This window comes from Uloborus diversus, chromosome 3, assembly GCF_026930045.1.
Source record: "Uloborus diversus isolate 005 chromosome 3, Udiv.v.3.1, whole genome shotgun sequence".
Taxonomy (NCBI): Eukaryota; Metazoa; Arthropoda; class Arachnida; order Araneae; family Uloboridae; genus Uloborus; species Uloborus diversus.
Window position 1 is genome coordinate 184667625 of NC_072733.1, and position 12131 is coordinate 184679755.

General features: G+C 33.1%; 1 protein-coding gene across 1 annotated transcript in view; it reads left to right on the plus strand.

The window, feature by feature from the left end:
• Positions 1-7085, plus strand: part of LOC129219084 (uncharacterized) — a 78727-nt gene extending 71642 nt beyond the window's left edge. The window contains 1 exon segment of the mRNA XM_054853402.1: positions 7023-7085. Coding sequence (XP_054709377.1) covers positions 7023-7085 — 63 coding nt within the window.
• The last annotated feature ends 5046 nt before the right edge of the window (positions 7086-12131 follow it).

The window sequence follows — 12131 nt, forward strand, 5'->3', positions numbered from 1 at the left end:
CAGTTGTGTTATGTTGCAAAGGCATGATAGACGCCACGAAATGTCGACCTCGTACCTCTAAGTACCGTTTATCGGGCCGCTAGCACTCGCTCGAAAAAGTTTACTTGTCGTCGCGAAATTTCAAAAAATAAAGCTGATTTATTTTTTAATAAATGGTTTAAATCCTGTTTTTATTAAAATTTTTAGTCTACCGTGACTAAGAGGTTGCTTAGTCTTTGGCAGATGTTGCTTAAATTATAAAGTAGTTGGAAAAGTATGATTATTTTATCTTTTCATTCTTTATAAATTTAAATTTTTCAATTATTATTATTTTTTTATGATTACAATTTTCTATCATATTTAAATTATATTCATACTTTTGTTACATTATTTATATATATATATATATATATATATATATATATATATATATATATATATATATATATTTAACTTCAAAAATATTTTGAATCACCACCTTTTCAAATACAGTTCGTAAATGGGGAAGTAAAGCTGTTTATTCATCTACTGCGAAGAAAGGAGAGGGGAGAGGGGAAGGACACGCCTATAATAACCTTGGGTCTGGGGCCTGGGCCTGAGTAAGGCCCCTATAGTGGAGGAGCCGACGCATCCGCCATTTTGGAGCAAACTTGATCCAAGGCTTCGCGGCGATAGCATTGCTGCTGATGTTTATATTTCTTTAGCATATGTTAAATTGGGTCAACAGATAATAGCCATCTGCAGAACTGAAAAATCTGCCTTACTGCATTTACTGGAAAATAACAGATTTTTTAAAAAATAATAAGCACTTTTCATAATGCACTCAAAAGGACAAAATAACTTTTCTGGGTCAGAAAGGACAATTTAAGAATTCCTGTAGTTTTCAAAAATTTCCAAGAAAATGACACCACAAACGAAGTTAAGGGCGGTTCTAGTCGTGTAGAGAATGTTTTACCATTATCTAGCTTTCAATCATAAATTTGAGTGTTGAAACACGCATTTTTTTTTTCTTAATGGGAAAGTTTGGTTTAAAATGACTTGAGCGCACTTTTCTTCGTTTGTGAAATCTTTTTCTTCACAGAATTAAAAACTACAGGAACACTTAAATTGTCTTTTCTGACCCAGAAAAGTTATTTTGTCCTTTTGAGTGCATTATGAAAAGTGCTTGTTATTTTTTTTTAAAAATCTGTTATTTTAAAGTTTTTCGTTTTCAAACAAAATTTTACTTTAGAATTTGATTTTTTAGCGTTAAGTTGTCCCTTAAAGTTGAACAAATCATTTAATAAAATTCTGAAGTCTGTAAGTGGTCTAGTTGCTGAGTATACGCAAAAGAATGGTTCACAACTTAGGATAAAGATCCTAATACGTCTTTTTACTTAGCCCCGTTATCGATTATTGGCATAAATGCATAAATCAGGATAAAAACCCTAAGAAAGCAACGACTGTGAATAAATTTCATTCTTGCTCCAGAGAGGACTTGATTCAAAATTTTCATTATGATTACTATTAACATTACATTTGCAAGGCAACAAAATTTGTAACAATGGATTTTATATTTAAACATTTAATGGGGAAATTACATCAAATTTGCTATTTTTCATCCTAACCGAAATAATGATGTTACTTCAGAATTTTAAACTTTCAGCTTTAAGTTGTACCTTAAGATTGGGCAAATCACTTAGTAAAATCCAGAAGTCTCTTAGTGATCTAGTTGCTGAAATATAAGCAAAAGCACGCCTCAGATTACTCCATGACAATCAGGCCAAGTGTAATAAAAGTGTTTAAAAACCATCAATTCTGAACAACCAAAATTTCTCATCTATGATGGATTCTTTTTATTACATCTAATGAAAGAAATTCCATCATCTTATGCTATGATATTGAGAAAATTATTAAGTATGTTCAGCAGTATTCGTAGTAATTGTTTTCGACACGTACCCCGTTTCCTTCCATAAAAGATAGCGAACATATCGTCGCCTCAGAGCAATAGTAAGATATCTAATCCCAGAAATAACACTAAGATATCTTACTGTTGTTCTGAGGCGACGACATATTAAGCGGAACTCACAGAGGTCAAAAAATTCAGATAGGAGACTCTGCAACACGTCCCTCTGACTTTTTGAATCAATTAAAAAATATTACTTTTAAAGAAGATTTGCTAGAATATTTACTAAAAAACTGGGAACGAGATAACAAAGCGATTTATTTTGAAGATAAGTTTGTGTATATTAACTACAAACAGTGTTATAGATTTGAAACCATCAACAGAAAAGTTGTAAAAACAGTAGATCATATTCAATCGTGCCCCAGACCGCGAAGAATCCGACACAAAAATGATTTACTATCTTTGTAATTTTTGAAGAGCTGCAGCCTCCATATGACGTCGACCTACGATGTTCAGATACTGATGTATTAGTTATAATATTGGCTAACATGAAGTTTTTGAATTCTTAAATAAAGGTCTGGATGGAAGTTGGTGTTGGAAAATCATTAAGATGTATCAATGTCTCTGAACTTTACAAGAATTTAGGAGAAACCGTTTGTTCCGCCTTGGTTGCTTTACACGCAATAACTGGTTGCGATCAAAATCCGGCTTTTTTCCGAAAAGGAAAAGTCCGGCCTTACGTTCAATTTACAAAGTCGGAAGAATACACAGGAGCGTTAACAAATTTGAGTAAGTATCAGCCATCGCACAATGTGAAATGCACGTCCCCAAATTCGAATACAACTCGAAATTTCGAAAGTGTTGTGCGCCGAATGTACAGACAAAATAAAATGGAAAGAATTAATGATACAAGAACCATTACGTTTTTAAAAGTTTATAAAAATTTTGAAAAAAGATAAAGTAATTCTCTCGAAAACGTGAAGAGTTTTGATCCGTCATCCTTAACCCTATGTTAGTCTGAACTTCGTGAACATTTCCTCAGAACAGCTTGCATTTCGCAAATTTGGACAAATTTTCATTTAAAAAATCTGACAAGCTTATCACCTCTTGATTGTGGGTGGAAAATTGAGGACAACTGAAAAGTTTTTAAATGGTTTACCGAAAACAATTACCGCAAGTAATAAAAGATGTTACATTCGAAGCATAGCCTTCTACCTCAGGTAATCATTTTTTTTTTTTTCAACCAGACTTGGCTTTTAATAAAATTCTTTTTTTTTTTTATCAATTGTTTTCTATTACAGATACTGATGATTTTACCGAGGCAGCTAATAATAGTACCGACATTCACAGTTATGATGATTATTGAACTGACAATGATGCAAAATTGAACGTAAGCCATTTTGAATATAAATTCAGCAACGAAAGCGAAAACGAAAATTATTTGGGCGAGTCAGACGTGAGCGGCGATGCACCTGATGAATATTTCGTTTAAATAAAATTATGTTCCATGCTACAGTTTTATAGGTTACAAGTGGTAACCACACGGCTTTGCCCGTAATAGAAAAATTAAAAGGTCTTTTGGTTCGCCTGTATATTTACAAATGTTGTATGGTGAATTTTCTCGCCAATTGGCTTGTACCCATGTTACGGTTCCACGTTATGATAATTTCGTAATTTACTCGTCCATCTTATGATAATTTGGTTCTTAAAATTAGAAAAAGAATCACATCGAATTTTCGAAAAATCGCTTCGAGGTGCACACTCCCATGCTACAAACTAACTTTGTGCCAAATTTCATGAAAATCGGCCGAACGGTCTAGGCACTATACGCGCCACAGAGATCCAGACATCCTACAGACATCCTCCGGACATCCAGACAGAGAGACTTTCAGCTTTATTATTAGTAACTAGTGGTACCCGCACGGCTTCGCTCGTAATAGCAAATTAAAAGGTCTTTTGGTTCGCCTGTATATTTACAAATGATGTGTAGTGAATTTTCTCGCCAATTGGCTTGCACCCATGTTACGGTTCTACGTTATGATAATTTCGTATCTCGCCAATTGGCTTGTGCCCATGTTACGGTTCCACGTTATGATAATTTCGTAATTTATTCGTCCATCTTATATTTTTTTCTTAAAATTGGAATAGAAAAAGAACAAAATCGAATTTTCGAAAAATCGCTTCGAGGTGCACACCACCATGCTACATACTAACTTTGTGCCATATTTCATGAAAATCGGCCGAGCGGTCTAGGCGCTACGCGCGTCACAGACATCCTACAGATATCCTACAGACATCCAGACATCCTCCGGACAGAGAGACTTTCAGCTTTATTATTAGTAAAGAAGATTAATTAATATGTAAAGAACTGTTTATTTGATTATTTTTAATTATTTATTGTTATGTAAGATCGATGCAAAAAATTTTATTTCATAAGTACTTGATCATAAAAAATAAATAAATAAAAGAGGCATAATTTAAAAGGTCAAGACATTATTAATGAAAAATAAACTTCACTATAATTTTGTACATAATTTTAATTTTAATAAAATGTTTTTTAATTTCGTTTCATTGTTAAAAATTTTTTTTTAATATGCTTAAATCATTCATACTTTTCCAACTACTTTATAATTTAAGCAACGTCTACCAAAGACTAAGCAACCTCTTAGTCACGGTAGACTAAAAATTTTAATAAAAACAGGATTTGAACTATTTATTAAAAAATAAATCAGCTTTATTTATTGAAATTTCGCGACGACGAGCAAACTTTTTCGAGCGAGTGCTAGCGGTCCGATAAACGGTACATAGAGGTACGAGGTCGACATTTCGTGGCGTCTATCATGCCTTTGCAACATAACACAACTGGTAGACTTTTGTTTTTATATTTTATACATTATAAACAGTTATTAAAAAACATTTTAGGCTTATATATTTAAGTCAAAATTGACTGATTTTTTCGCACCTTGCGTGGGTGGTAGACACGGCACGGCAACACTTCGGACGCGGTAGACATATATTTTTCGTTATGTTTATACGTAATCAATAATATTACCGAGATTCAGCCTTATATATATATAAGACAATTTCACAAGTTTTTGCAACATATTGCAAAATTTTTTATTAATTATTGAAACGATAACTTTTTGGTAGACTCGCGTTTTCTTCTTTTAAGTAAACTAATCTAATATTTAAAAAAATTCTGGCCTTATATAAATAATGTATTAAAAACTGTCGCTATCTCCCCTACTATAAATTCTCTGTAATCTGGCTCCAGTAAAGAGACCTCCGATCATGAGGCTTAAACGATTCTATTTACTGTCGTTCCCGATAACTCCAAGCCTTATAACACGAATATTCCTTTATTTCGAAGTTTCCACTCAGTCCCAAAATAATTTAATGCTTTCAATACAAAGTTGTATCTATATCTCAAATGCACTCCTTTTAAGTCGAAGTTTTTACGAGACTTTCGTTTTCATTTTATGCATAAAAATGCAACCGAAAGAAGAAAAAAAAGTTCTATATTTTTTCCTTAAACTCATTGCTTCTTATATCTTGTGTGAGGGGGATAGTTTATTTACTATAGTGCTCGTTAATGCCCACAGTGTGGCAAGACTACTTGAGAAGTAGCCGATTGAGCTACTTTTTGCCTTGGCTGACGACTTGAAATTTCATTGTTGTCTAATCTTTGAGAGCTTTAAAATTTTGGCAAAAATTGAAAAAAGCATCCTTTAATTTCCGGATGACTCAAATAATCTGATTTTGAGACAAAAAAGACGTTTAAGTGCTTCCGAAGCAATACGAATTGAAATTAAAAGAAAAGAAAAAAAACATCCTACTACATACAAACTTATTGACGTTTTAAGACTCCATAAAAATGCAAGCAGAAAAAATAACTTCCTTTTTCGGAGTATCTTAACAAAAATTTACTCTCAGTAAAGATATTTTTACCGTAGTACAAATAACTCGTTTCATCCAAACTATAAGTGTTATAGTCTATCCATTACGCACTATTAACGAAAAAAAAAAGAAAAATTATTCTTGAGAAGGCTGGCAAAGGAACTTCCAATAGCTCGAACTTCCAATTACTTGAAGGTTTTAGTCGGTCGGTCCCTTGGCCTTCGGCTTATCGAGAGTTAACTGTATTGAGATAGGGAAGAGGAGACGATGCTGATACAATTGTTGGCTTTGCGTCTAAGTAAGAATTCCAAATTTTTCCAACCTAAACAAATTTGAGCTCGTCCAATGTCAAAGAACTTTTTAGCAGAGACAGACTATACCTCCGATTTAATGTTTTTCTATGACCATTATGCATAAGGACAATATTTTCAATCAAAAAGTCTTTCTTTTTTTGTTCACATAAATTAACGAATTTCTATTGCAATTTCAGGAAAATTTTTCGATGTCACTCCGAGTGCGTACCCTAACGCCAGCTGATGGCGTGCTTGTGAAGTTGGAATTGAGAAATGAACAGCCGTCATTATAAACATCGCACCATCCATTGAAATTTTCATGAACTTTCTTCATCGAAATATTAATACGAACGTTAACGAGCCTCTTCTCATTTTTTTAAGATGGAACTGTATGAACATTATATGCATGCTACGTTATATGTATCCATTTTTTCTCATTTAGATAAAGCATTTTAGACGGTATTTCACTGGAAGTAGCTCCTTTTCACAACAAAAATCTGTCAGTTAAAGACGGTCGTATAAAAACGACCGTGCAAATTTGATAACGCTGCAAGCACATGAGATGCGCAGCGACTCTCAGGGATGCCCCGAAGGGAGGTCACGGGAGGTCACTGTGACCTCCCAAAAAATTCCTTATTCGATAAATTTTGTTTGACGATTCGGTAAACTTGTTATCATTTGGGGAAATCTGAAGTTCTATTCGACAAATTATCATCATTCGGAAAAATTTGGAATTCCATTCGGCAAAACAATCATTATGCTGCATAATTTGGATTTTCATTCGGCAAATTGAAAATTTTCGCCCTTCCAAAAATTTAAGTGCGGGGCGCCCCTGGTGCTTCTAGTATACCTGTCTATCACGTTAGGTCGAAGTTTTCAGTGCGTGCAGTAAGCACACCTCGAATAATGAAATTTCTCGCGAAGTGTGAATTTCATGCTGTATGTTGTCGTTAGATTTTTGCTTGCAGATGGCTGCAATGCAGCAGAAATTCGTCTACAAACAAGTAACGCATACGGAAAATCTTTTATGAGCAACTGCATATGGAAGGTCATGTTTAAACTTTGAAGACGGAAGTACAGATGTTCATGATACGCGCTGTTTAACCATCACGACTCGGACTTAGCTCCCTTCGATTTTCATCTTTTTGCTCACATGACAATACGGATATTAAGACAAAAGTTTAACTCGAACCAGCTTACTGAATTGGTTGTAAGAGCAGGACACTGCCTTCTATGAGGAGGGTTGGGTAAGTCTTCGTCACGCTACAACAAATGTCTTAATTAGAACGGTGACTATGTAGAGAAGAGCATGGCCAGTAGCTATGTCTAAATATTACAAGCAAAACAGTTCTCATTTTCACTTTGGCTTTCATATCCTGTCTCATTGGACCATCTTTCATTTTAACTGAGGTTTTTATGATGGAGTGAAAGATCTAATGTAATTCAAAGAGTAATGTAACACGTTGCCTTTACAAAGTGTAGGTAACACGTTACCTTTGATGATAAGACTTTCTACTTTAACTCATTATACTTATTCGGTACTTTATGTCCTTTCTATGAAATGAGGAATGCATAGTTTCAAAGTTTTTTGTATCAGTATGGTACTTGACTGCATGCATTCCTTCTAAATAACAAACAACTGATGCCTCATGAAAACATATGTCAGTCTTATCACTATCTACCGGGACATGTAAAATACTCGTTTGGATAAAATTTCGCAGAAAAGTTTCAAATTTTATGATCAATAGTATAAATTTCAGTTTAGTATCCCATGCTTAAACGTAGTTATGTCTATTGCATGTTGATAGTAAATGTATAATTCAGAGCGCTGCTTTGTTACACAGGTGCAACAAAAATGGTGCCTTATTGAAATATGAGCATATAAATCTTAAAAGGGAAGAGTCGTAAGGAGTAATATTCGGATACAATTGGTGATCTGGAGCTCTCCTCGATAATCCCATTTATTTAAAGCCCATAAAACGAAATTTCTGCCTGCCTTAGGTCACGTTAAGTAGTAAGTAGGGAGAGAAGATCATGACCTCATGACCTATTCCCTGGATCTATGAACGATCTGCACATGCTCAAGCATACTTGTATAATCATGTATTAGCGTGTGTAGGGAATTTCGTACAAGTACGACGCTTGTGAAAGTAACTTGAAGAAAATTGCACAAATACGTTCATACAAGCTAAGTGTTATGAGTTTCCATCAAGGATGGGCATTGCTTATGTAAGCATGCTTATGCCGTGTGCAGCAGGAGGAAATCGCGCGTTTGCTTGTGGTTATCTGTATGAGGGTGCACTGCACAGTCATCTTTACTAAATATAGTAAGTTTAAAAGAACGATAGCAATAAAAGTAGTTAATACTTAAGTACCTTAAAGTCAGATCTGTCGTTTCAAGGGGAGTAGAATCAATGCCAGTTTTAAAGAAAAACAAAATATCTCCCATTTATATGAAAAAACATTGATTTCCTAATTGAACCTCTGACGATCCCCCCCCCCTCCTCTAAATGACGAGCTTGCTAACAATTAATAGGAAATTACGAGAGAACACTTAATTAAACAAAGCGTTTCAGTTAAAGTGCGAAAACAAAAAAAACTCACTATAACTGATGAGCCAGAATGGGTTTATTTCATTTGGTGATTAAGAAAAGTTAGTTTGTCCTTGGAGAAAGACAAAATGCAGTTTACTACGGGCTAGTTGCTGATTTAACTCCTGATGATTCACATAAAGAACAGGGCATATATATATATATATATATATTTTTTTTTTTTTTTTTTTAAGATTTGCTAAGTATCTAAAGTTCAAAAAAAAAAGGGGGGGGATATTAGTTATTAAATTCAAACAAATAACGCTTGAGAATTGAAGAACTTAGTGGTACAAAGGAGGAACCAATAAGTGCTGTAAAATCAATAAAGTAAAACAAGAAAATTAGAGAAAAAAAAGCATTTTATTCTCTCTGAAGAGCTTAATATTTTAACAGAATAGGAGTAAATGCGGGAAAATAAGCCCAAATGTTGCAATATTGTTAGGAAATTTGAAAAATTTGCACACACTTTTTTTTCTTCTCACATACCCCATTAAGATGGAGTACTTTAACAATTTAAATACCTCATTGCCTTCAAAATCAATCTGAAACTGGATAGTATGGGCGCTTTGAAGACGCAGTTTCTCTATAAAAACTATATCTTTGCTAATTAAAGGCCTTATAGAGATTGTAAAGAGAGTTTATAACTTCGAATCAAAAGCATATAACAAAACTATGAGTCATTTAATATTTTTCTCAAGTCTCTGTACGATGTTTAATGGTAGGTGTTGGGCTGCATTAATAAAAGAAGCACATTGGACAACATGTCTCTGAAAATTCAGATTAAACTGATTGATGACTTATCTGAGGACATAATGGATGATTCTACTAAAGTGGGAAAACTTGTGTTCCATACTAAACTGACATTTTTGTTTTATTTCTTTAAAAAAGAGTTTCGGGATTCTTTAATGCATCTTTAGCACTGTATTTTTAATTTTTAACGGTGTAAAAATGTAAATTTTGCTCCATTTAAATAAAAAAAATTCAGTGAAATGTCATTGACATACCCTCTCATATTCTATAAAATCTAGATATAAACTGTTTGGAGGGGATTTGAGCCACATTTTTTTTTACAATTAAACATATAATGTATGTCTTAAGGGGTCACAGTACCTCAAAAATGATCAAACGACCAAAAAATAGTTCATTGCTTATTTCAAAACTGCACATTATTCCAAACACAGGGAAAACGTTTCATCACTTTAGTTCAAATATTTATAAAGTTATGAGTAGTTTTAGGTCATGCTCGCTATGTGTTCTTATGCAAAAGAAAAATTTTAAATTGCTTTTCCTCGGTGATCTTTTTTTTTTTTTTTTTGTGTGTGTGTGTGTGTGTGTGTGTGTGTGTGTGTGTGTGTGTGTGTGAGTGTTTTCATGTCATTAGAACCCCCAAGGATTTTTTTCTATTAAAAATACAGCTTTAAAGTAATACTTTTTGCAGTCAGGATAATATATTTAACAAAACTGTGCATTGGATAAGCATTTTATAAATAACTCAAATGTTTAGAGCATGTTATACCTTTAAAAACAAATTTTTTAAAAAAATTACGATTTTTTGCAAAATTAATCACAGAAAATGTTCCAATACATATATAAACAAATGAATGCACAGATTTTTAGAGATGAATATTGTGATTGCTTTCTTCTTTTAATCTTTTAAAAAATCTTTTTCCTTTATCCATTTAATCCTTTAAAAAATCTTCTTTTAAAAATCTTTTTTTTAAATAAGTTCAAAATAAAAATGCCTGAGGGATTTTAAAAGATTGAAATTTCCCTAAATTTTTTAACCGACTTAAAAAAGGAGGCGGTTATCAGTTCATACCGTATGTACGTTTTTTTTTTTTTTTGTTTGTCCACTCACAGCGTCTCACCTAGTGATCCGATTTTGATGATTTCTTTTTAATGGGTAGGGGATGGCTCAACTTAGGTCCCATTACTTTGTTTGACCATATTTGTTCAATAGAAAAAAAGTTATGGGGAAAAAACAGTAAATTTCATGCAATTTCCCTATTAAATGATTAAATATAAAACCCATTGTTATAAAAATTTGGTGCCATACAACAGTAACATTAATAGTAATTGTAATGATAATTTTGAATGAAGGCTTCTCTGAAGCAAGCATCAAGTTTCTTCAGTGTCATTGCTTTATAGTGGGGGTAAACCTAACATGGAAGCGAGGGGATACAGTAATCAGGATCTGCTTAGCCTTCACAATAGTACCAGATTAAATTTGCCTCAACTATAGTTTAGTATTTTTATCGTTATCAACTATGTCAATAATAGATTATCTGGGCTAAGTAAGGAGATACAGGGTTGCATCACAAGCAACTTGTATGCTGTGAAATGTAAATTAGTTAGGGAAAACGTTATATTAAAATAATTAGTACATGTATACACGTTGTCATATTTTTACTAACTAGAGTGCTTTGATTTGCTGAAACAGCCATATTTTGCAATAATTCAACTCTTCTTACGGTACTACTTCATACGTTGATAAACTTACCAACTTACATGTAAACGTAACGTACGGGGTACGTTTGTTAACTTATGTGTGTCAACCACGAAAACAGTATATATATCCTTCAAAGAATTGAGTAGCTTCTTTCAAATTTCAGAAGAATTTACTAATAAGTTAAATTTTCTTCTAACAATCATGGAGAAATTACAGCTCGTCGTCGAGTTACAACCTTTCGACTTGCATATGGTTGACAGCATTTGAAAATCCAGATTCTACGTTTCATAGATTAAATCAAAAAACTGATGCTCCGAGTGATTTAAATATTTTTTCAACAACATTTGACTCGAGATCAACTTTGCTGCTCAGTTGGTAGAAATAGTTAAGTAAAATACTTAACCTTAGCTATAAGTCATATGGGTAAGCAATAAGTCATACACTTACCCTTTTCAGTTTACTAGTCGAAAATGCAATGGACAAAAGGCTTCTCACTTCTTTCGATCTTTCGCCTTTCAGATTTGTCAAAATGCTGTTCATGATCTGGTTAGCTGGTATTATGTGATCCACAAAGCTCCGAACCCTTAATGGTATAGTTTCCTTAAAGTTATAATTATATTATTACTATCTTAGTAGCTATGCATGAATAAAAGCATCGTAAAGAAATAACTAAAATGAGAGTAATTCTATAAAAACCAACTTTTTGTGGAGCTCATTAGTTTTTTAATTTGTTTCGAAGTAACACGAAAAGTCAAATAACTGGTGAAAAATAAAACATTATTTAGACATCTTATGCTTCTTAAGTTTCTCTAATAAAATAATACTCACTGGTCTATCGGAAAACAATTGAAAATCCTTTATAAATATCCTCTTCAATATTTCTGGATCAGAAATCAATAAAACAGGTTTCATTCCATGGTAATACCTGGAATACAGATTAATACATGTGACATACTGATATGCGTGTTCATGGTGATAACAAAAGTCTTAAGAAAGTTTCATGCGTGTACATTTAAATGAATACAAATGTTTGCCCA